We start from the raw sequence: 26,664 nt of genomic DNA on the forward strand, positions 1-26,664 counted from the left end.
GGATGCGACGTCTGAGGCAGAGCGGGAGCTGGATGACGACGAGGCTGCCTTCTCCTATATGCAGTTTTCAGACGGGTTCTAGCGAGCCTGGGTCTGTTGCGCGGGATCTCTGGGATTATTTTGGGAACTGAAATGATGTAATGGATACTTATAATTTTGTTACCAAACACTTTCATACGATCTGGCTTGTATATGTAATTCAGGGATTTACACTTGTACACATATTTTGCTATAAGTCTTCCGCTTGCTTTATTCACTTATCCCTGAATCATATTTGTGTTTTGGCTTAATCTATTTCATGTTTTATGCACTAATACAATCAACATACATTCATCATTAAATATGTTGCATAAGTGATGTTTTGGAACTCGGGAGCTGAGTTATGCTCGACCCCCGAATTTCAGGACGTTACAGTTTCTTTCTAGGGGTCATGCATTAAAATGAGAAAATGGACACATATATCATTGTGGGCCGGCAGAGCTTTCCAGGTAGCTGGCAGATATTGGTCACCAGGCAAACCGCGTCCGATGCGACGGCACAGAAATCAGGCTGGTCAACTTATCATTCGGTCTCTGAGCCGGACGAAACAAATTGACTAACTCATTTATAGCCGTCCATTTGTTCTCATAAGGTCTGGTCCAGGCCATTGAATGTGAGTCTAATTTGATTTACGGCTTGGATACCGCACCCGTGTGCCCCAGACACCTTATCCAAGGGACGTGGAATTCACAAACCACGTGTGTTGACTTTTTGACCGTGATGACAGGTAGTCAGGTGTAGATCTTTCTTCCTCTTTGCTTCTATTTTCTTCTATCTACACACGCTCTCCCTCTCTCTCTACCTTCCGCGCCGTACGTTTTACCGATCGACATGGCCCACTTCTAGAATGCGTCGTATAAGCATCGGACGGTCCTGCTCGATCCACCTTCCCCTTTCCACAACCTATCCGTTTCTTAAAACTCCTTCCATCCATCGAGACTGACTGTGATCGGTTCTTCTCCTTCTCTTCCTCTCCAATGGCGTCTTCTTCCACCGAAGGCTTGGTGCCGATAACGAGGGCATTTCTTGCTCGATTTTACGATAAATACCCCTTTCCTCCTCTATCCGATGACGTTTCCCACCTCTCCGCCCAGCTTAGATCCTCGTCCAACGGTTTGCTGAAGGAATTTCCCGCCACTCCTAGTAACTTACTTCTTTCTCATTTTCTTTCTTTATTTTAAAAATTGCATGTTTTTTCTGATTTTTTTATTATAAATAATCTCAAGTGGCATTTGATTAGTTTGATTTTATACTGCCATGAACGGCAATGCATCGAAATTGGTTTGATTTGATTGCATAGTTCGCGCTTTTGTCTGATTTTGATTCCTTCTTGTAATTGTGATGATATGGGTCAGATGAATCGGTGTGTTCTGTTTTTTATTTTTTATTTTTTATTTTTTAAATTTTGAGTGTTTGTAACGTATTAGTAGGCATTGTAGCATTGGGAAGTTTCAGTCTGGCATAACTATGGCTGCAACTTGGGTTCGGGTTGATTGACCCAACCCGATTTTGAGTCAGGTTGCCAAGGTCCTCGGGTTGGAAAACGCCAAACCAATTTGATTAGGGTTGGGTTCGGTTGAGCACATTCTGGTCAGGTTGGTATTCGGGTCGGGTCAGGTTAAGGGTTGGGTCCTCTCAGGGTTTGGGTGGGGTTTGGTTGACCCTCAGGCCTCAAACTCCAGGCATAACCCAACATGAGGGCCAGACTACCATGTGCCTGTTGCTCCATTTTGAAAAAAAAAATGGTTGTCACTCATCTAGTGGGATTTCACCACAATGGGTACTCGAACCCCTGACCTTGTGTTGAAACTCTTGTGAGTCTACCACCTATCTTATCTTAGTTTTAGCTTAGGTCCTCTACTTTCTAGCCAAGTTGTAGAAAGTACAGAGATTAACATAGCTTAAATTTGCTACTGTCTGACCATTTTTGCAGTACGCCTAGGAGTAGCGTAAATATCCACGACCTTCATCATTGGATCCCCAATAAGTTGATTCCATACTTAGAAGATCACATTGGTCACATCGCGACGACTATTTGTCTTGATAAAATCCGCAATCCATCCTTTATTTTTAATTCTTTTAATCGTCCATTATTGCATTATTGAGAAACCTGAGAACCGCGATCACCGTTGAAATAAAAGTCCTTAGCTCAAAGCAAAAAGATCTCATTCGGAAGGACTAACCCTCTCCTTGCAAATCGCCTGATCGTTGCACATTGGTGGCTGGACAGTTAGATCAACCTTCATAGGTTTGATCCTATGACTGATTTGGTGCTTGGGGTCACAAGTGTTCAATCAAATCCAATCGATTACGACTCTGTCATGCCCGATACTATCTTAATCGCACATGTTTAACCGAATGCGAGCTATTCATTAACACGTGTGGTCTCGTGTTTGATTGAATTGCAACAACTGTATCTTCAAAATAACAAAAATGGCCTAATTTCATGCTCTCACCTACCGGTGTTAGGTTGCATTTACCATAGTTAAAACCATGGTAAATGCAACCAGCCATCTCCCTTCTCCATTCTCTCAATCGCTTCGCTCTCCCTCTCGTTTCTCTCTCCATCTCGCTTCTCTTGCTTTTCTCTCCTTCTCTTGTAACTCTCACCCTCTCTTGGCAAATAGCTTCCTCCACAACATTGCTTGGGAATTTTGTGTTTTTGGAAGGAACTGATCACCTATGCTCTTCGGGACAAATATCTTCGAAATAGGTTGTTTTGTGATTGTGAACAATAGAGATTTGAACCCCAAAACCATCAACTCTAATTCAGAAGAAAGAAGGAAAAATCATTTATAATGATACAAATCATTTATTATTAACGGTGTGTATGGTTGCACCAAATATCATGATATCTCATTGTTAAAGTCCCTTGATATACATTAATATGCCATCCTTTGACAACTCGAGCTTTTAGAGAAAGTGGTTGTTTGAGATGGTTTGAGTGAGTGTCCCTCCACCCTTGCCTAGTATGTTTGCGTGCGGAGTTCCACCCCACATGTGCGGGGGAGTGTTAAAGTCCTTTGATATACATTGATACACCATCCTCTAATGGCTTGAGCTTTTAGGGAAAGTGGTTATTTGACAATGATTAATCAGTCTAATTTGGTGTAAATTTTCTTGATATTTCATGAAATTTGGTGCAACCAAATACACCCAAATCAAATCATACAACTCTCTCTCTCTCTCTCTCTCTCTCTCTCTCTCTCTCCTCCACCCTCCCTCCCTCCCAGTGTTTTAAGTATCAATGATATTGGACGATATATCCCACGATATATCTTGTATCCCACCTGTGCAATACGAAATGCATAAGTAGTGAGACATATCCTACATGTTCGATCTGGTAAGCATTTTTTATTTTCGATCTTTTTTCCCCCCTGTAAATCATGTTAAATCAATGTCAAATTGTTACAAATCCATGAATGAAAAATCATAGAATGGGAGCTTTGATTCAAGATTTGGAGGAGATGGGCCGAGTTGTGGAAAATTGAAAAAAATAAATTTTTTTCAATTTCTCACAAATCGGTTGCAATCTTTGTGTCCAAACATAAAATCAAACATGTATGTAAGTTGATCTAGTGATTCTTCTTTTGCTTTTGAATGTATTGCTTGTGTTTCCACACGTCTTCTTACATTTATAAATTATATGAATAAACTTCGAATATATTTGCATCAATTTAGTTAGACAATGCATAGATTAAGACCCCATACAAAGAAAACCTATTATGTGCAATTGTTTTTTTTTTTTTTGGGTAATGTTTTGATTTCTAAGTGTGTATTGATGTCATTTGTAACAATCATTGAAGTTTCATTGAAAAATTTGACCCATTTTCCCAATGTTTCCCCATGTTTCCAACAACAACGATACATTGCACGATACAACCAATATATCCCATGTGATAACCAATACATATCCATATCCCAAGGGTGCGATACGTAACATGCTACTGATATTTCAAACACTGCTCCCTTCCTCTCTCCCTCATCTTGTGAATAGCCTGATTGAGAAACTTTCACCTCCTAAGAAACTGAGGTGTGCACCAACATGTTAGAATAGACGCATAAAGCATGCATGTGAACAAACATGGCGATGCATATATGTATACATACATACAAACATACCATGGTATGGTGGTGGAGGTCAGATTCTATGAGGATGGAGAGGATGATCAAGACAGCACAAAAAACAACAACCGCTCATATTGGGGTCTCCTTGAGTGTGGTGTTAGTGGATGTCGATGCATCAGCCATGGTATGATGGGTGATACTGTTCCAGGGTTTTGGAGGGGAAATGACAAAGCAAAAAAGAAAAAGAAAAAGAGGCTACTATGAGTTGCATATTTCAGGTAGCCCTTTTTTTTTTTTTTTTGGAACAAAAGAGCTCCTGTGAAGGATTTTTCGTCAAACACAATTGTAGCATATGGATGTTGACCTTGTAGTGGAATGATATGGATTATGGAACCATGACATGCACATATACACCTCTACTTGCTTTTATTCGTGAGAACCTTGCATATGTTAATGATACAAGACCAGTGTATCGGTTGATACACATCATTTAGATCATCTGGCAAAATAATCGGGCCTGTCAGTGATTACAGTAGGCCATGCATGAAAGAAAACAATGAACGGTCTTAAAATTCCACCCAAAAAATGAACGGTCTTGAAATCAATACATTGGGATGCTATGCTACAATGGATGTGTCTACTATTTTGGAAATGTCCACTGTTGAGGCCCACTTGAGTTTTGGATCTAAATCATTTTTGGGCCCACCTCCTAAAATTATTTGGTCAAACTAGTGGACGGGGTGGATTTCTCAAAAAACATCACGGTTGCCCTCGAGTGTTTTAGTGGTGGGTGTTCAATCCCCACTATTGGTACCTTTTTGGGGCTCACCATAATGTTCTTTCTAACATCCACTTGGTCTGTCAGTTTTGCCAAGTTGCAAAAGGGCAAGTGCTCCAAAACCATTCAAAATGTACCCTCGTGTGGGCCACACCAAAGCAAGTGGGTGGCAAAAATGCCAACCATTGTTTAAAACTATTTTTCTTCAGCTTTTGGGGCCCATCTGAATTTTGAATCGTCTTGGATTTTGGCCTCATGGCCTACCTTGGACTACCGAAAATGATGGACAACATGGATATCAGCAACAGTATCAGTAGACCTCAGCCATCCTTACGTGCCAAAGAATCTTCCACAACATGAAGAAATAGGGGAAAACCATAGAAATCAATAAATAGCAGGGGTAAGAATGACTTTTCGAAGTTAACATTTCATTAGGCAACCATGAGTTAATGTCAACAGAGGTGGTAATCCAACTGTATATGGAAATGTTAGGTTGGTGTTTGGGACTATTTTAAAAGCAGGCTCTAATTTGTCAATAGCCCAAGAGGTAGGCGGTTGTGTGCAAAAAACTCTATAGGAAATGGTAGAAAGTTCTCACATTATCCTAGTTCCTTATATAAAAATGGCATTTCATGCATTTGCTGATCTCTAAATGGCTCATCATGTTTCTTATTGCTGTCGTCGTCCATGTTGATTGCTTTGAGAATTGCAAAAGGATCATATGGTTTTAGGAATTCAATTCAGTATCTTGCATTCTTTTTTGTTATGCCATGATCATGCGTTGATTGCTGTTTTCTTTAATTCCATGTATTTAAAATTTCCCTTGTCAATATCAACAAGTTACATTGAAGCTTTGGTAAGCCTACCCGCACCTCTGCCATAGCTCCTAATCTCTCACATGTTACAGACATCCAAACAATGCATCAGCTGGGCTCCCCATTTAGATTCCCCGCACCCCCCCCTGCCGTATCCCTTTTGTCAATATGACAGGGTGAAACTGGACTTTTGATAAGCCACATGCACCTCTACATGTGCCATAGGTGCCAAGTAGCACATGTGACATTTAAGCCGTGCATTAGCAGGATCCCGTGTAGATGCCCTCGCCAAAATCATGTTGATTCACTCATCAGGTGGGTCACATGTGTTCTAAATCAGCGTTTGGTTTAACAAAGTTTCTAATGGTCCACATTCAATGTGCATGTGTTGCCCATTTGATGAGTGGAGCAGACTGAGTTTTGGGCTAGGTGATCTACATGAGTTGTCTCTTTATGCATGAGTTGGATGTCCATCATGTGCGTCGAGGTGTGCATGGGCCGAGAAAAAAATTACTAAATTGGTACAGGCTTTATGTATGGGATAGGGAGATTATTTCATCCACAAGATCCATCACTGATTGCCTATAACTGTAAGATTTCTTAAAAAAGCAATGTTTGAGTTTTCCTGATTTTTCCTGGACTTCCATCATATGCAATGGTGGATTATTCTATGTGATTGCCTATGGTATTTCCTTTGTTCATTGCATCCACTATCTGGGAGTTTGGCACATACTCGAGTATGAGCGTGCTAGGTTTTTTGGGGATTGGGCTCGGTGTCCGGGTGCTTGGTCAGACTACTAGGATATGAGATAAAATCACCAAGTCAAGCGAGTAGATGCAGTAAAACATTCTATAATCATAAGCTCATGAACACTTAATCTGGAGATGGTTTTTTATACAGACATAGGGACTGACTGTTTCTACTGCTTTATCAGAAGCAAGGATAGATATTTGTCTCGGCTTCAAGCCCAAGGGTAGGTGTGCTGATGAAGTCCCTTGGGCAAAAGTGCTCTGTAGGCAAGCATCTTGGATGGTCCTCTCTTGCCTTTAGACTTAGTTAATGCTCTCTTAGTAGTAATGGATGAGTTTGAAGAAGTTAGAAGATTTGTGAAGGGTAGTGAATATGCCTTTATGTACGCAAGCTTCTGCAGATATTCCTTGTATGATTTTGAAATTGAAATGAGTGCCTGACACATGGTTTGTTGACGATCAGTATTTGTTACAGTCCCTTGGCTTCCTTAATGAAATGGTGGTCTAATGATCAAGGTATTCCATAATGATAACAGTTGTTGTAATGGCCATCACAATTACCATTATGATATGGGCCCGTAACGGTGTTTACGATTTTATTTTATTTTTTTCTTTTGAAATATAACAATTTGATTAAGAAGCCCGCCAAAAAGCAGGAAAAGAATACAAAACCCAGCTAGAGAGAGAAATGAAAAAGAAGAGGTAGCTCTAGCTGCAGATACATAAGGGGCCCATTCCTGAGCAAGCCCCATAATCCTCTTGACTACCCCATCCACTGAGGCTTCCCGATTTCTAAAGTGCCGCTCGTTTCTTTCTTTCCAAAGAGCCCAGAAAATAGCCAAAAGAAGCAGCCTCCAGACAATTTTAGATGCCTTTCTGCTTACCCCTCTATCCCACGCCCATATGAGGTTCTCAACTGACTCCTGCATAACCCAGGCTGTGTGAGCATCTGCTAGGAAGAACTCCCACACTCTCTGAGCAAAGGTATTATGGCCGCCACAAATCACTTTTTCTGCAATGGCTGTTATGGTTACCATCATCACTGTTACATGACTGTTTTGGAATAGCTTGCTAATAATAATGAGATGATGACCTGATACTTATACTCTGCTGTTTAAGCATTTAATAAATCACGGCTCATGCGAATGCATTGTGGTACGTCTTTAATGTGTTAAATTGAATCTCGCAAATCGTGCTAGCCATGGTTGTTAACATTTAGTGAGGACGGATGCTTCTGACTCGTAGGGGTCTCAACTCTAAACTTCTAGACACAGATTGCTTTGACAATGAGCTTTGGCTCCAAACTTTCGTGGGCATCAAGCTCTGAGGATGCTTGAGTTATCTGCATCTTGGTCCCTGAGTCTGCATTATTGTGACTGTTGACTAGCTGCGAGCAGCCTTATACGATAGCCTCATGCAGGGCTGGTTCACAGTCCAACCCCCTCAGATGATGACAATTTACTTTGCGTTGGCTTCGTGCATTTTTTGTCTCAAATACATCGTATTAAAACGGTTATGTTATAGCCATAACAGCTATTAAATAACGGTAATGGTGGTGCCCGTTACATGACACGGGCCATAACGCCTGATGTAAGAAAAAAGAAGGCCTGTAATGGGCAGATGCGGGACCAAGCAGACCAATACGGCCCCATAACATGCTGATATGGGGCCCATACAATTTTTCCTTAAAAGAAGCAACTATTAGAAGGCCATAACGACTGTTACGGCCCATATTGTAACAGCCATAGGGCTGGCTGTTACAGCCACTATTATCGTTATTGAATACCTTGCTCAAATACCTTTTAGTATGATAATTTTCATTAAACATCAAGAATGACCATTTATTTCTCTGGGTGTTCGCTTTACAATATGATAATTTTGGTTAAGTACTGAGAACAGCTATTCCTTTCATGGAAACAAATATGCATTTTAAAGGTAAAAGTTCAGTTGTTGCTACTTACATATTTTGGTTTTTTTTTTTTTTGGTTGCAATTTGACACATGATTTTTCTTGATTTTTGAAGGTGAGGAACTCTTAGTGCGTGAAGTAGATTTGCCTGCTCCCCATAAACTTGATGAGAATTTCTGGAAGAATAGGGAACATATAGAAGAAATACTATTTTTACTAGACAAGCATCATTGGCCGAGTTCGGTACATAATCAATTATCAATTCCTTACCATGTGTTTGAGATTTAATTATTTTCATTTTTCTCTTGCGAAGTCATTATTCTCTCTCTCTCTCTCTCTCTAAACACACACACACACAGTCAGTGGAGGCTGTTTCCAAACTTTATCTCAAGGGAGTCATTTGTTTTGCATTCTGGTTTTCTCCACCATTACGATGACCTTTGTCGTCAGCTCTTGCAAATGAATTCAGTTCGCAAGACACCTCTTTGTTATTCATTTTCCTCATTGGTGCAGCTTAAACAACAATCCACAGCTGAAGACATTGAAATTGCTGCTGCTATCAGAGAGCTCCTAGTTAAATTACGTAACACATTGAAGACATTAGAGTTATTCCAATCCCAGCAAGCTGATAGAATATTTAACACAGGTTGGTTCTCAGAAATTTTTTCATCTTTTACTTGAAAGTCACTGTTTTTTTATTTATTTTTATTTTTTTATTTTTAAAAAAAAAAAAAACTTGGAAGTCACTGTTGAATAATTTAAAGTTCCAATGTAATTCTAATCCCACTCCCATCATCACAACTGCCAACTGGAGGAGCTAAGAAGCTTTTAAATCCCCGAGTCATAGCTATTGAAGTGCAAAACAAACTGAAGTGGAAGAAATTGTAGTTGAAAAGCCAGCCCAAGTCGTACTATTGTGGTCAGTCAAAGTCTCCCAGAAAATGAACTCAAAAAAGAAAAAAAGAAAAAGAAAAAAGAAAAAATAAAATGAAAAAGATCTGGTACTGATTTTCTCTCAATGGGTTTTTGCTCAACAATGCATCTCTACTGGTCATGAAATTTGGTTCAATGGCATATTTGAATCGCATGCCAATTTTGGCATCACTGATCCATTTAATATAGCAGACTGTCATGAGTGTACACGATGGACTTGATGGATGCATGCCCTAGACCACATTGGGTTGCTTGGTACACATGTTGTTTCCTCAGTTCAAGTTGCTATTATTTTTTTGGCTTGGTGGAATGGTGGAACATGACTCGTGCAGCCGACCCCAATTAGTTGGAAAAGGGCTCATGATGCAGGACAACTAACCACTTACTCTAAAAGCTCTAACTGATAGAGCGTGGCGAATCATCCCTTTATCTCATAGCCAAGGCCTCACATCCCATGGGTTAGGTCCTCAGCCGAACCCCCTCTTGGGCCCTACATCACATGGGTTCCGCCTCACACGAGCGACCCGCCTCACACAAGCCTCCCACCCCAGGTGTGACCCTACATCTCACAGACCACCCCACTCGAGCCTAGTATGAAAATGCCCCTGCGTTAGCTTAGATGATGATGATGATGGGAAGCTGCTATGATATATGCATATGGCTGTTGGAAATATGCTGCTTATTGCTAAAGCAGATAAATTGTTTCTTAATGGGCATTTATCTAATGCTTTACAACCGATTAATCTATTTTTTATTTTTATTTGGGGTATGGTAGGTACGTGGACAATCAATTCAGTGCTCCAGGACATTGCTAAGATATTTTCTTGACAATTGATCAGGGAATCTGTAAATATATTTGCAGTTATGACCTATATGCCTCAGGATTTTCGAGGTACGCTTATTAGACAGCAACGGGAGCGTTCAGAAAGGAATAGACAAGCTGAGGTTGACACTTTGGTTAGTTCTGGTGGAAGCATACGTGATCGATATGCTTTACTCTGGTATCAGCAAATGGAAAGGTGGGGTTTCTTCTGTTTCATTCAGATCAGCTTTTTAATATGGGCATATTACATTGTAAACCTCAAATGCTCATGACGAGTGTCCTCCTCCAGGCGGAGACAATTAGCCCAGCTTGGTGCTGCGGCAGGCGTCTATAAAACACTTGTGAAATACTTGGTTGGAGTACCAGAGGTATGCCATGCATTTACATAACTGCCTATACTGCATTATTATTCTGGTTTCTCTTGCCTTAAGAATTTAGGATGCATACTGCATAATGTTCATCTACTAGCAGTAACCAATGTTCAAAATGTTGCACTCGAGTGGGAAGTGGGTTTTTTGACTTCTGAATTCAACTTGGCCTGGCAAATGAAGAAATCGTCAATTCTATAGAAGTAACTGATTTTCTTAAACAAATCATAATTTACTTGGTACAAAGCAAGGTATTCCATAATAGTAATGGCCACTGCTGTTGCCATTACAATACAGACCTTAATGGCTGTTATGGCCCTTTTTTTTTGGGTCGCAGGCCATAATGAGGCTGTCATGGGCCATTTTTCCGTAACGTGTATTGGTACCACCATTACTGCTATGACTGCTATGTAATTGTACAAAGAGCTCAGATATACCAATTAATTTCTGTTGATTTGAGCATTGGGCATGGCCACCAATTTGCATCTCTTGTGGATGTCATGTTATAAAATTCAAAGTTTTGAAGAGATTCTGTGTTTGGCACATTTTTGTTGGCTCGTTGAGCATTTGTAGCATGAGAAACTCTTGATTGCCACAGTGATAAGGGCCAAGGTCTTACGTAGATCATCTTTAAACTTGGCTCCACTGTTCACAGTATCCCCAATATTATCAAAATATCCACGATCTCATCCATATCTCCAGCTCGGCAACACCGATAACACTAGTAGAGATACCAATAACATAAAAAATTCTAGGTATCGGGATGTATCACTCAGTATTGCTAATATCACTGTGTAAATTCTAGGCATCACTTGTATCGCTAATGTATTAACGTCACTTGTATCGCTAATGTATTGATATCACCAATATTTTCGACTATGTAAATTCTAGGTGTCGCTTTTCTTGCCAGTGTCTCAGCAATACTTCGATAATATCGCCAATGTTTCGATATTGCCAAAAATCTGTTTGCTTAAAAAATTTCAATTTCATTTTTTTAATGGGTGCATGGTGGTGTTCAAATTGTTGATGATAATATTGATCATATCGCGATATTATCATTACACAACATTGGCGAAATTGAGACCATGGCCTTTCATTTCCTTTCCAGCTGTCAACGATTTCTCAGCAAAATATTGTGATTGTTGATATTCTATAATATTGATGGATGTTTGGATGGTTGATGGATGGTTGGATGGATATATGGGATGAATGGGATGGTTGGACTGGTTTCTTATGACAACACATGCTTTTAGGCCCCCATTAAATGAAAACTTATTATATATAAGGTATCTCCTGAAGTTTCATTGTAAAATTCCACCGTTTTCTCTATGTTTCCCTGAATTTCCGGTTACTGGCGATAGCAATATTGTTTCCCTATCCCCATTCAGCGAAACTTGTAGTGATACTGATACTTTCAACACTGCTTGCCTCTTTGAGCATGTCTGGCTGCATTGATGAAATTTGAGAAACACTTGGGTAGAATATCTTTTTTACTTTAAGCATTGGAGCAGAATATAGGCTGACTTAAGCACAAGTTTTTTGGGTGAGGTTAAACCGAAGAGTTGATGTTCCACCAAAGGTATAAATTTATTTCTGAAATGATTTAATCACAATCTCAGACATTTGACTATTAGCAGTTGTAGACATTAATTAACTTTTGCACTTGTAGGGTTGCATGCTTCTATCTAATAGCAGACAAAATCCCCTAGTTAGCGTAGCAGGCATTTGTTACAAACTTACAAAAACTTGACTCTACTTGTTGTTTCTTTTTTTATTTACTTTATTTTTTAACAACAAACATATCACTCTGTTGCCATTTTGTTGTGTTTCATGTAGGTTTTGCTAGAATTTGTAAGAAAGATAAATGATGATCAGGGGTATGCTCCCTCTTTGCCTTTCTTTTAATCAGTTGTTCAAATTCTCATAGATGTGTTGCTTGTGCTTATTTTTATTATTTATTTATGGAAAATGTGCTTAGACTACATATACACTGTATTTGTGTGACACTGCCAATTCTGTTGTACTTTAGGCCCATGGAAGAACAACGACATCGCTATGGACCATCTTTGTACAGCCTTACAAACATGGTGCTCTCAATTCGATTCTTTCTTCTACTTTCCTGGGGCCGTTTTGACGAAAGAAAACTGTGAGATACCTTGCTTCACATGACTATTCAGTTTGTTATGTTGTATGTTATCATTGAAATTGGTCCCAATTTTTTATTTGTGCCAGCCTTCTTTTGTGTGTTTATCCGGCTCAGTGCTTCTTTCTTTCATGTTCCTGTTGTACAGGCAGAAGGAGAAGGTTGCCCTCCTGGAACAAGCAGTGGATGTCTACACATCTGAGTTCGAAAGATTTCTTACATTCATCAGGTATTCTGCCATCGCTCTGAGTTCTCTAATAGCTTTAATGCTTGCCTCTTCTGCTTTAATTCTTTCTTTGTGCAATGCACAGTCAGTTGTGTCTACTGTGTTGTCTGTTTATATAACACAAGCATGGACCGGAATCCTCTGCAACAGCTGTTGTAGGAAAAACCTGCAACACCTGAGCTCTGCTAGGCCCTACATAATGTATGTCACACCACTCCGTCAATCCGTTGTGTCACTTCATGCTGACCGTAGATAACAAAGAACAGCTCTGTACAAAACTCAGGTGGGCCACACCATTTTGGAACAGTGAAAAATCACCCCTAAAACCTCTAAATTCGTGCAATGTCTCCACCTGAGTTTTGGGTCAGGCTGATTTTTGGGTTTTCTCTTCATCCTGGTGGGGCTTGCTAGATGAATGGGTTGGATGAGCAACATGGTTGCTGAGAAGATTTCTGTGCTGGGCGTCTCGATCCCCAGCGTTCCTTGTGGTATGGCTAGATGAGTTTTGGATCAGCTTGATTTTCAGGCTCAGGTCCTAACATGAGGTATCACAAGTGATGGATGAATTTGATGTTGAACACGCGTCATGGTGGGCCCATGGAGCTTGTCTGTTGTATGCCCTTCTACAATCAGTGTTCAGAGGATTTGGTCCCACAAGCCAACCATAGCATGATGTTTCAGACTATTTTTTGCAAAGGTTGTTTATTTCATATATGGTTTCTCTGTTCTTTTATTCCACAAATGAGAATATTCCTTGATTAAATAAGTTTAGGGCTTACAAGTACTATAGTTGAGAATTGTACACATGTTGACGTTGTTCAAGTATAGCTTGATGACATCTTGCTCTAGTGTGGTATGGTATCATCTTTTGTTGATTTAGTCCTTCAATACCTCATGGTTCTACATTCTCTCTTTTTCTTGTATTTTGGGTTTAATTCATCATCACCAATGTTTGTCATCTTAGGCCTTGTTTGGTAGACGCCTGAAAATGAAGTAATCTGATTTTAGTTAACAGTAATTATGTATTAGTTAAGAGTAATTATATATTAGAGATTGAAGAATGTAGGAGATTGTAAAAAGAGAAGAAAAGAAGACAGAAGAAGAGATGGAAGAAATTGAGAGAAAATAGAGTTAGGGTTGGAGGCACACCCCTCTCTGTTCTTTTATCAAGGCTAAAGCAAATAAATACATCTGGTGCTCCACCATACTAACTATGCACACAAATGTACTAATTTCACTTATTTCTCCGAGCTCCCCCTCAAGCTGGAGCATAAATGTTATGCCTAGTTTGATCAAAATAGTATGAAGTCGAGTGCAGTTCGAAGCTTTGGTAAACATATATGCCAGTTGATCAGTAGATCTAACAAAGGGCAAGATGAAATCATTAGAATCAACTTTCTCAAACGAAATTATAGTCCACTTCAACGTGTTTTGTGCTCATAGGAGACTAGATTGTTGGCAATATTGATAGCCTCCTGATTATCACAATGATGAGGAATGGGTGTGGAAAGAGGAAATCCTAATTTGCATTGAAGCATCTTCAACCATAAAAGCTCAAAGATTCTGTTTGCCATTGCTTGATATTCAGCCTCGGTAGATGGAGCAACAACTCTTTGTATCTTGCTCTTTTAAGTGATCAGATTCTCACCAATAAAGGCACAATATCTAGTCGTGACCTTCCTACCATCAGATGATTTGGCCCAGTCAGCATCACAATACCCATTAAGATTTGAGTGACCGTTATTGGATTGCAGACGACACTTGCTAGTGCAAATTTCAGGCAATGCAGAATATTGTAAGCAGTAGGGTTGTCAAAGGGTACATGGACCCACAAGTACCCAACAGACCCAGCCCGATTTTAATGGGTCCAGGTCCTGGGTCAGGTTCGGGCCTCACCTTTTAGACTCGGTTCAAATCAAGTCAAGTTGGGTTTTGGGTCGAGTTCATGTGATGAACCTAGTTAAAGTTGGGTTGTGTCAGCTCTAGAGGGGTCCAGTTAATTAGTAAAGTTATATGAATTTAATATATATTGATTATTCTAGTGAAAGAAATGAGGTTTTTGAAGCCACACAAATCTAAGAGATCACATTTACACACCATCAAGGTATTCCAAAACAGTTATGTAATGGCCATTATGTAATGGTAACGGTGGTAACTGTTATGTGTTAACGGCTGAAACGACCGTTATGGAAAAAAAAAATTGACCCGTAATGGTCCGTGACAGGGCTGAAATCGTTTTATGCTATGTTATTATTTTGATTTTTTAAAAGTAGTAATGGCCATTGTGGCCTATGTTGTAACAGTAATGGTGGTGGTTGTTATGGCCACCGTTATCATTATGGAATACCTTGCACACCATGCATGTGTTAAAGCAGCACATGTGTGCCATCTAGCTCTTCATCAGGTGGCCTAACCATGTAAATGCTCTTATTTTTTATTTTATTTTATTTTTTTTAGAAGTAACGATTTATTAAAGAGAAAAATAAACAAAAAGGTTCTGCTGAGATGGCAGAACCAACATTACATGCCTAAAAACAAAAGATTACAGCCCTTAAGACTAGAAACATTAGCCACCCATTCAATGAGAAGTTTTTTAGCCCGAGATCCTACAGCTTGAACTGAAGATTGAGCGTTGTAAATGCTCTTATTTTTTGCCAAACTCAACTTGAAACTTGGATCCAAAGAGCTGACCAGTACCTAGCCAGTTCCTGAACTTGACCGAATTTGGGTCTAGGTCTTCAAGAACAAGACCTGGACCCGGCAAGGCCCGAACCTGGTAGCCTGGGTATGGGTACTATAGGACCTGGCCCAAACCTGACCTGTTGACACCCCTGACAAGTAGCCTCAAGACGATGGGCTGCAAGGAGCATACATGAATTGATTGGCACACTAACCGCACAAGAAATATCGAGCCATGTGATAGTCAAGTAAATCAACTGTCTTACAACACATTGATACAAACCTGGATGAGGATCATGTATTTGAGGATTCACTTCAATTGGAGGAACCGCTGGACAGGCTCCTAACATGCCAGATTCATCAAGAAGGTTGAAGACATTTGCTTTGAGAGATAAATATGCCTCATTTAGATCGAGCGACTTCTATCTCAAGGAAAGATTTGAGAGGACCCATATCTTTAATCTTGAATGTCTATTTTAAGTATCTTTTGACTTTCCAAATGTTCTCATCACTATTTCTCGTCAACGCAATGTCATCAACATAAATTACAATCATTGTAGTAATCTCACTGATTTTCTTGATGAACACTCAAGTGATTAGGTGCACTTCAATAGAATGGGGTTGCCGAGAGAAAGAACTGTCATCTTTTGGAGGTTATTAAGTGTCTTCAGTTATTTTTCCCGAATAAGTTAGAAAAAATTTAGATTTTCAATGCGAATCATGCCAATTGTTTAAGCATACTCGAACCTCATTTCCTTTTGAGTATTACTCAAGTACTAAAATGTTTAGATTGTTTCTGTATTGTTTATTATGATGAGTGGGGACCAGCCCTGGTTGATTCAGTATTTGGTTATAGATACTTCATATCTTCCATTGATGATCACTCTCACGTGACATAAATTTACTTTATGGGATGAAATGCCGTCTATTATAATGATGTTTCATAAGATGATCTTTAACCAGTTCGAGAAAAAAATATTATAGTGTTTTGCTTCGGCAATGCTCAATGGTATCTATCTCATGATCTACAAAAATATTTTGTATGTTATGGAACTCAGACATCGTGTTCATATTCACCTCAATAGAATGGGGGTAGCCAAGAGAAAAATCGTCATCTTTTGGAGGTCACTAGATTTATTATGTTGGAAATGAAGGTTCCTAAACTCTTGTGCAATGAAGAAGTCTTAACTGCTGCCTATATGATACACATCAGGTCTATGCTAGTATTAGATGAACAATATCCATTAGAAGTCTTGTAACTAGACCTTCCTTTATTCTCCTTATCCCCTCGAGCGTTTAGATGCATGTGTTTTTCACATATCTAATGAAAATCTAGAACCAAGTTGGGTTCTCATTTTACCAAGTGTCATTCTTGGGATATGCTCATTGGGAGAAAGATTAGAAATGCTACTGTCCTGTGTTTAGAAAACATGTTTTGAGAAATGTCACTCCCCCCGCGTCAAAATGAGTCATTTGCTCTTCCAATGATTGTTGATCCCCATTTCTTCCAATTTGAGCAACCAAAGGATGAGCCCAAAAAGCTGCAGGTCTACATTAGGAGAAAGAAGATGAATCTTTGCTATGGAAACAACAGTTAGTGACCTCCGCCCTTCTATTCCCAACTCTACAGGTCCAACGCCCACGATTCTGTTGCTTTTGGACCTTTCTATTGCTCTTTGTTAGGCTAGTAGGGTTTATACTTCTCATCCTATTAATAATTTTGTTTCCTATCACTCACAAACAAAATTCAACTTATTTCTTTACAGAGATTAGTGTCTCTAATATATAATCATTGTTCAATAAAATGAGATGAAGTCATTTTTAGGCATCTACCAGACAGGGCCTTCGCCTTTTCTGGGCAACTTGGGGCTGGCTTGTAACGGTTAGATTGGCGACAGTTTTAAGATCAGCTGCCCACCAGATTTTGTGTTGAGTTAATAGTTGAACTTCTTACAATTTTTGATGTTATTATAAAATGCACACTTCCATCTTCAAGAAACCCTTGAAGAGTCTCGTTTATATATGGACACATGGCATATGTTGCATTGTGGTTATAGGAAGTGTGCATCACAAATTAAGAAGAGTTAATAAGAAATGCAATAATGCTACAACAAGGGGATGCTGTCCCCAAATCGCAAAGAAGGGCCTACTGACTACTGACCTCCATCTTTAGATTTGGTATCTGCTTTGGAATTGACTTATCTGAAGATGCACGCAACTCGCGGATCTCATTTATTCTAGCAATATCAGTGAAAAAACGATTCGCATCTTTTTATGTATTTTTAAATATTTTTTAAAAATACCCTTATTCTGATTCTTTTGAGTCTTTTTGGTGGTGGTGTCAACTGCATAACAACACCCATGGTTTCAGCTCGTCTGCTTCTTCAAGCAGTTTCTTGATCATCGCTGATCGTCAATGGTCCTTGAACCCATGAAACTGAGAATCGCCTTCTCTTTTTTTGGCCTCAAATATATTTAATTAATTTAATGGTTTACCTTGTTTGACATCATTACGTGTTCATAACATACAAGAATTAATGTAATTCGGGTATGAACATACTTGAAACGGAAATACTTTTATCTTTCTTTTTTCTACAACTGTTTGCCATTTTTCTCAATTAAGATATTTTGACTGATAAGCTTATGCCCTACAGTGAGGTCTTTGCAAATGCCCCCTTCTTTATTTCAGCAGAGGATGCTGGTGCAGTAGAATCAAGGTAGATTTTCACTCATTTGTAGTGTTTATGGTTTGGCTTATTTTGTATTAGCATGTGGTTTGAGGCATTAGACATTGCACTTCAACTGAACATTGCTTCCTGTGATCTTTCTTACAGGAAAAAGGATGATTACAAGGAGGCAATTGTTCCTGCAGGAAAAAATTATGAGGTGTGTTTTATATTAAGATTTATGTTTCATGCCAGAAGATTGTGATGTGTGCTTGTTGATGGGAGCATCATGGCTTCTTAGATGAGCAAAAGTATATGACAATTGATGAATCCATGCCATAAACAAATAAAAAGACTGGCTTCAATAACTGGTTTCCTGTGCATCTACCAGGCTTAGATGAACACTGTTGCTATGTTTCCTGTGCATCTGCCAAGGTTAGAAGCTAAATCATGAACTTCACCAAAAATAGAAGGCAATTTCCACAGTTCAGAACTTGCAGAACTTGCCATTTAATAGCATTTTGGGGGTCTCCTTGCACCACTATGTTCCCAGATGAAGATGATGTAAAGATCTCCGCCTGCCCGTTTTGATGAATAACGGAATTTGTTAATAATTCTACCAAATAGAAATGGCCAAAACAGCCTCACACAAATCACAAGACAGCCCTTCAAAAAAAAGAAAAAGAAAAAGGAATTTGTTAATAAGTTTGGAAGATTACACTAAGAGGAATTCCCAAGCCATGAACATGCTCTTGTAGTACTGATGCGAGGGCATCTAGGTGTGACACCAAGGATGCACCGTATCTCCATGCTTGGGGGTGGGTTGGCCCACAGGGTGGGACTTGTGAGATGCAGGATGGCCACGAGGTAGGACTCATTGTGGGACCTTGCGATGCGGGGGGTTGCCCACGGGGAGGACTCTCTTGGGTTTGCCTGGGAGAGCCAGAATATAGGGGTAAATCAGTACTCCCCCAACAGCTCCGGAGCTTTTGGTGTGTTGGCCGGTTGTTCGCTATCAAAGTGGGAGCCCAGGGATTGAGTCTCCTCACCGGTGTGGGTGGATGATGTGGGAGCATCTTGGTATGACTCCAAGGATGCACCCTATCATCACACTAGGGGTGGGGTGGCCCACGAGGTGATGCTTGTGAGATGTGTTGACTAATTCCAGATTTCACATGGCAATAAACTCATTTCAGATTTCACAAGTTGTCCTCCAATTTATTGATAGGTGTTGACTAATTCCTCCTTGATGCAAGGATAACAGGAGTGGCCCCATTGTTGGTCGAGTTAAGATTAGGCACATACAAGAGCTCTAATTAAAAATCCATCTTATTGACTTGTCTAGTTTGAAGTTCTGGATCCAACCATCCAGATTGAAGATTTGGGCCATACTAGGGGCCCAATTTGAGCTGATTAAATATTTGGATCCTATCAATGGTCTTGATGAATGGTCTGGACAAAAAAGATAGGCCATTAACCTATGGTTTTGGTAGTGTCAATCGAGATTTTAGCCTTAGGATTGTAATTGATGTAGGACATGGCATAGGTACATTCCTAGCATGGTTGGACCAAAAGAAGGTGAACCGTAAATTGGCCATGACTTTTGATCCGAGTATCGTTACAGGATGCACAACCTATCAATCTTTACTGTAACAGGCCATCCGGAGTGAATTGACCCGCGTGTCAGTCCATTTCACAAGAAAACGCGCGCTACCAATTCAAAACGAGATTTTAGGAAAATTTACTATTTTTAGTCATTCTGATTTTTGTCATGTTTCCTTATTTTTAGAGTTTTAAGATTTTTTATTTTTAGAAATTGCTCCTTTAGTAAGCTTTATCTAGATTTTCTATTTTGGCCAAATTTACTATTTTGTGCAAATTTTATTTTAGTTGAATTAGGACTCTTAATTAGGGTTGGGAATTTGCTATTTTTGGTAATTACAAATTATGCTTTATTTTTTCTTATCTATTAGTGATGTAATAGAGCAATCAAAGACAATTACACAGTATTTGAATAAAAAATTATTTGAGTTTTCTCTCTTTTTTCTTGTGGATTCGAGAACCATTATGCCTCGTGGATTCAAGGCCTTATTCACTTGAGGTAGACAGATCTTTCTTTTTATCCCTTCACGCTCTTCCCTACGTCAGTTGGTATCAGAGCAAGGCTTTTCCTCGGTTCAATGGCATCTAACCAAGGTTCAGACACCAATCCCATGGACGGTGCTCCAGGGTTTATCCTTTGACAACAATGTTTGAGGCGATGCAATGAGAGAATCTACGAGCCATGAAAAGACTGTAGGCAGTGATTGACCGCATGATGGAAGACTTTGAATGGACCCTTGTTCATAATAATGAGCAACTTGAGGTCAACGATGAAGCTCGTGGTCATCATGTTCATGGAGTAATCAAAGACAATTAAACATTATTTGAATAAAAAATTATTTGAGTTTTATCTCTTTTTTCTTGTGGATTCAAGAAAATACCCTCATGGATTCAAGGTTTTTATCACTCGAGGAAGATGGTGCTTTTCCTCAATCTCTTCACACCCTTCCTTGCATCTCTGATAGGAACCCTTTGGTGAGACTCCATGTTTCATGTGGTGTCACTCCACTTATCTATCAAAATTTATTTACTTTCCTATTATCTGCTCCAACTTGGATTGCTCCATCACTCCCATTCATATTCCAATGGCTTCTATGTTGTGGCCTTGCTGATAATGAAATATCTCAATGTGGAACTAAGAGGTGGTATTGAGTTTTGTTCATAGTTTGTCATTCTTCTTTGAAAGAGATTCCCCATCCATAGGAGATGAACAACTACAACAGAATGTTCTAATTCTTTTAATTTACACTGATTTTATTGTCAAGAAAATAAGTCACTTCTTTATTCGTGCCATGTCATCAATTTTTCGTAATTTTATTTTATTTTATTTATTAGTCGCCATAAGTTGCTTGGGAATTTTTTGCTATTTTGCTCGCTTTTCATTTTTCATCTTATAGTCTAGAATATGATATTTCATGTGTCTAATTGGATTTAATTTTTTTTGTTCACCTTCATCACATCTGTCAATCACCTTTGCTTTTCCAGGTCTCGCTGACTGTGGAATCTGTAAACTCGTACATTGCATGGGATTTCTCATTAGCCCAAGGGAAAATGAGCATGGTATTGTCATGGAAACCTTTACACAGTGTCTTAATATATATCGCAAGCTTTTCATAATTCTTTATGCACAGCCACATGGATGTGGTTTTTGTTCTTTTTCAGTTTTAATGCTTCTGCCACAATTCATCCAGTGGCGTCACGATTGCCAAGTTCTTTCATTGTTTTCTGTTTGTTATCGATTGGCAGTAAACTGCTCAACTTTGTAATCAATAAGATCTCAAATGAATACGTTTCAAGGTTGTTTGCATACATCTGTCAAACCTGGGCTCCCTCCCAAAAATTTTCATGCGAGTGCACTGCTGATTCTGGTGGAGCATCTGTCAGACTGGAAAGGAACCTATCACAAATCCAATGTCATGACCATGCAACAACACTAGCAGACTTCTGTACCACTCTGAACAAATCAACCAACCTTACAGTCTTGTGTGGCCCTTTCACATTCAGCATTGTACATCATCAAAGTCTCTTGATGCATTTTTATGCTCCGGGAATACCATCACTTTGTATCTACCATAGGTGACTTGGGTAAGTGATATGCCTGTCATTTTCAGCTGGAAAAAAAAGTCTCAAGCTACTCTTAACATCAACTTTTCGAAAGAGAATAGCTAGATATTTGACCTACATTTGAACCTTTTTTTTCTAAATCCCACAAAGTTTGATGCATCTAATCAATTTTCTTATGTAAAATTTTGTTAATTAGATGGGCTTTTCACATGAATACACATGTGGAATACTGGTCAAATGGAAATGATGTTCGATAGCCAAGAAAATATAGCCGGATACTCTTTAATTTGCCTGAGCCCAAAAGATGACTACTTATCTGTTGGGTTTCTTAAATAGGGATTTTGGTAGCGCACTTTTTAGATTTCAACTGCAAGCAGTCAAGGGCAGCTGATGGTGGTGTTATAAACTAGAAACTTGAATGGAGGAGCCATAACAAGACAGAGAGAGGAAAATCACTGAAATTAAAGTTGGGAAATAATTTGGTTGGCAAACAGGGACTGCCTAATATAGCATATGCTTTTGGAGAACAGAGGGGGAATATTGAGTGGCTCTCTCCACTTCGATCAATATCAAGTATTCAAATGAAGCCAAGGCTCTTCTGAAAGGTTTGAATATTTTCAGTCCATCTTTGATGGGGCATTTCTGAAATGAAGGTGACTGTATCAATGCCACACCATGGGAATCAAAGATAATCCTAGTCAATACATCATGACAAAATTTTACTTATTCTTAGGGCTCGTTTGGCAATGTGGATTTAGAGGGATTCATGGAGATTTCAATTTTTTTGTTGGTCCTTAGGTAGCAAGGATTTTGAGGGTTTTGGATTTCAGAGGAATCAAAATCCTTTAATGAGAAAGGAGAAGAGATAGGCTTGGTGGAAAGATTTGGGGTGGACAGATCAAAATTTCAGATTTCGCATTTACAATACACGGACGATACGCTTCTGTTTTGTAAGGGAGATGAGTTGAAAGTGCAAAATCTTCGGTTGATATGCCTTCTTTGTTTCCAAGATGCGGAATCAGTGAATCGCTTGTTCCTTCACTGTCCTTTCACAAGGGAGGTCTGGGACCTTTGCTTTCAACTTTTCAGGGTATCGCTTGTTCCTTCACTGTCCTTTCACAAGGGAGGTCTGGGACCTTTGCTTTCAACTTTTCAGGGTACTTTGGGTGCTCCCGGGCTCAATAGATAATTTTCTTCTATCTTGGCATGGAGAGGGTATAGGGAAATCAGAGAAAAAGATATGGAGACTGAGTTGTCTAGCAGGTTTTTGGGCACTATGGCTAGAAAGAAACGGCTGGTGTTTCAAAAACAAGAAAGAGAAAGCGATACATGTTTTCAGGAGGGCTAAATCTTTTGTAATAGAATGGGTGGCAGGGTCGAATAGTTTGTTTCAATTTCCGTCGGGTTGGAAGTAGTATTTTGCTCTTTTGTTTCTACCATTCTATTGTACATATTGGCTTTGGCCTTTTAATGAAATTATCATCTTTCAAAAAAAAAAAAAAAAAATCCCTCAAAGAGCCATTTTTGCATTGCCACCTCAAAGCTGATTTGCAAAGTCCACCACTCAATTCCACAGGTTGCAAAATTCACTGGGTTCCATAGGATTTAAAATCCATGCTGCCAAAAAAAGCTCTTAATGGCCTTGCAGATCAAGTATAGCCATGTTCATGGGTTCCAGTGCTGATTCCAACATGGCTATGCTTTACTAAAATGGAGTGAATTTGCTATGTGTTTGCTAATGTGGTGAAATTTTCTGGAATCAAGCAATGTATTCTTGTAATGCTCACATGTTCCTAATTTCCATGTCCAAGTTTCGTTTCGTAGTTTGGATTGAAATTCTTTGTTGTATTTGACTTGAAATACACATCTTTGGTTATATTATTTTATTTCTTAATCACCATTGTGCAACGGTTATCAAATATCTTGGACTACCTATGTGGTGTTAATGCATGCCATCTAAACCAATGCACCTCTTTTTTATTCTTTAATTTTTTAAATCTATGCAGTAGGGGTAAAAAGTTTCCCATAATCAAATATCATAAACCCTCCTGAGAACTGATATGAGAGGATTCTAAGAGATAATATGGACATTTCGAAGGGTATTTGTCATTTTGGGAAGCGTGCTTGAGATGATCTCACTGATTCAGAAAAAAAAGCACATCCTTTTCGGAGGTTTGCTAGCCACTTTACACACCCTACTTACATGTGATGCATGTGTTGACATGGTTTGTGGGGGACGTGGATCTGTGAGTCATATGAATGTCACTGCAAAGATTTTCTGGTGCAAATATCAGGCCAGACCAATCATTATGCCGTCTACACATGCACTATTGAATGTGACAGTTGCCAAGTTTTTGAAACCATCCATTGTTTTCAAATAGGTGCCAGATGCCTGATGTGTGGAATGGCCTGATCTTTGCACCAGATCATCTGCATGTGAGGTCCACCTTATGTATGCTCAGATGTCCAATTTGTGTGCCACGTTGGCACATGTGTAGCATCTAGGAGTGCATAGGGGTTGGCGCATGGCATTGGATGCATGTTGCTTCTCATCGGACCTTCAAATTTTGACTTTTTCTGCCTTTGAAGCTCTCTGTCTCTGTTGAGACTTCAAAACCATGTCTTTGTTGTCCACAACTAAGATCAGATGATATTATATTAATTGCATTTATGCTTGTAATCTGGGTAAGCTCTAGTGATAAAATAAAAGGAGGCAATGGATAACGTTTCCATTGCCTTAAAACACATGCATGTCTTCTAGATGATGGTAAGAGCTTGTCTTGATTGCATACATGAGAGCAGTTACTTTCTTGAATTAGCTTCTTCCCTTTTACTATAATTTTTCTCTCTGCTCAGAAATCTGTGAGCTGTTAAAAGGTAAATTTTCTCGATAAGAATATCATGCTTTTATGGACAGGACATTGGATTTAGCGTGGAGTATGTTAGCCCTTCTGGGCAAATTACAGTAAGTCTTGCTGCGCACATTTGCTCTTAGTTATTCGCTGTGTTTCTGAAAATTCCACATTTCCTTCAGTCCATATTTTTTTCAGCCAAATGTTGTAATTTTATTTTGTTGACAAAGGAATCTGCCAGACTTAAGCTATCAACCTATTATTGAGAAAACTATAACCTTTTGTGATTGTTACTCTCTTTCCATGGACAACTTGCTGGACATTATACTGCAGATGATTTTACCCTACCGGCGTTACGAGTCTGACCAAGTAAGCTAATACATTCCTCTGGTTATTTAAACTGCAATTTTGCTCGGTGATGTTGGTTTTTAAATCCTTGTTGGGTCCATGGATTTCCTTCCAGGGCAACTTCTCTGCATGTATGACTGGTTGCTACAAACTCATATGGGACAATTCCTATTCAACCTTTTTCAAGAAGGTCAGTCCAGAGTCAAAAATGTCAAGTAATTGCTTGTGTGCACTACTTTCATTGCGCCTTGATGCCAATAGACTCCAAAGCTACCTTCCAAAAGAAAAAAAGAGGAAGGAAGACTACAAAACTGCTGTGTTTCCCCCTTCTTTCGGTGATCTATGGCTGAAGGTGCAAGACTGGAAACATTGCTGGGTCTGAGAAGATGTCTCAGATCCATGACTGCCCAAAAGTAAATGGTCATCCTGTGTTGGTCTAGTGTGAAGTGCTAATCAGTTAAAAGGATCCTGAGCCTCAACAATTGATATTCTGAGAGCAGGCTTCCGCACATGTGGGGGCCATGTTTGTTGATCGACTTCGTCAATTTGATGGTTCCCACTATTAATTGGTAGATCCTAACCGTTTGATCTCTGGCCTATTTTCGTTCAAATTTGGACCTTTCCCATATATTTCCTCTTCTCATCCGTGTGTACAGGAGCAACTGACAAAGGGTTAGGATCTCCACTAGCACTTGGGAATCCAGCATCCATGGTGGGCCCACTAGGTCGATGGTCTGTTTCACTGCATCAAGGGCCCTTATGTGCAGAATTCTGCTCCTCAACAAGTTATACATTTGCGAAAAAAAAAAAAAAAAAAAAACTAAAACTACAAATCTTTTGTTTTTGCTCTTGTAATTCTCTAGGCCTTTGGTCTCTTTGAAATAAATTTTATCACCATTTCAAAAAAAAAGAAAAGAAAAAAAAGAAAAGGAAACAAGTTATACATTCGCTGAGGCCAAAGACCTGATAATTCAGATAATGAATAGAGATGCCTTCAACTAGATGACATGGAAATAGTGCGCGGATAATTGTCTTGTCTTGTATAGATCCTTAAAAAGGGTGTTTAAAAAATAAAACCAAGCTCTCAAGTAGATCTTTGTTTAGCAGAAGAAATCACTTACTTTTATGAGTTTAGGGAGATGGAAAACTTCTCAGCTGACTTCTTTGTTGTTTTCCTTGTCAGAACTTGCGTTACAAAGTGGACTGTATACCTCCTGTTGCAGAAACTCCGCAAACTGCAGGCTGAAGCTTGAAGGATAAAAGGGGGTCCACCTTGGGTGGCAAAAAGGATTTGGTTTGTCCTCTGAGTGTTTCTCAATGCCGACCATTCTGGTGTGCCATTGCTCAAGTCCTTGGGATTGACTGGTGGACTATACCGGTCAATCCTAGGGGCTGTTATTGCTATTGCTGCAGATGCGCAACACAATCTGTAATCTGTATTCCTAGCTGTGAACGACGATCAGTGGAATCTATTGTTATTTGTGGGGCCTATTTTATGTTGTTTCTAATCTGTGTAATGCCTTCTTTTTCTCTAGCCATTGATAAAAGCACGAGGATGCCGAAATTCTCCTCTCTTCTCTTCCTGTTTTGTTGATAAATTGT

General features: G+C 39.3%; 1 protein-coding gene across 3 annotated transcripts; it reads left to right on the forward strand.

The window, feature by feature from the left end:
• The first annotated feature begins 837 nt into the window (after positions 1-837).
• Positions 838-26,630, forward strand: LOC131253710 (uncharacterized). Of its 3 annotated transcripts, XM_058254838.1 has the most exons (15): positions 839-1,182; positions 8,474-8,601; positions 8,872-9,004; positions 10,154-10,310; positions 10,404-10,482; positions 12,319-12,359; positions 12,512-12,628; positions 12,774-12,854; positions 18,185-18,247; positions 18,365-18,416; positions 21,284-21,358; positions 24,780-24,827; positions 25,048-25,083; positions 25,178-25,252; positions 26,246-26,630. In XM_058254838.1, exons 1-15 carry the CDS (start codon positions 1,017-1,019, stop codon positions 26,306-26,308), a joined length of 1,314 nt encoding a protein of 437 aa, XP_058110821.1. In that variant the 5' UTR covers positions 839-1,016; the 3' UTR covers positions 26,309-26,630. The 3 variants fall into 3 exon arrangements, with proteins under 3 accessions (XP_058110822.1, XP_058110823.1, XP_058110821.1); XM_058254839.1 differs by lacking the exon at positions 24,780-24,827 and having other exon boundaries at positions 838-1,182; XM_058254840.1 differs by lacking the exon at positions 21,284-21,358 and having other exon boundaries at positions 838-1,182.
• Positions 26,631-26,664: the final 34 nt, after the last annotated feature.

This window comes from Magnolia sinica, chromosome 8 (genome assembly GCF_029962835.1).
Source record: "Magnolia sinica isolate HGM2019 chromosome 8, MsV1, whole genome shotgun sequence".
Classification (NCBI taxonomy): domain Eukaryota; kingdom Viridiplantae; phylum Streptophyta; class Magnoliopsida; order Magnoliales; family Magnoliaceae; genus Magnolia; species Magnolia sinica.

Excerpts from the sequence above, each read along its gene's own strand:
- LOC131253710 (XM_058254838.1), top strand. The coding sequence starts at position 1,017 with ATGGCGTCTTCTTCCACCGAAGGCTTGGTGCCGATAACGAGGGCATTT. Across the intron at positions 18,417-21,283 it reads CTGCAGGAAAAAATTATGAG|GTCTCGCTGACTGTGGAATC; the intron begins GTGTGTTTTATA and ends TTGCTTTTCCAG. Across the intron at positions 25,084-25,177 it reads GGCGTTACGAGTCTGACCAA|GGCAACTTCTCTGCATGTAT; the intron begins GTAAGCTAATAC and ends ATTTCCTTCCAG.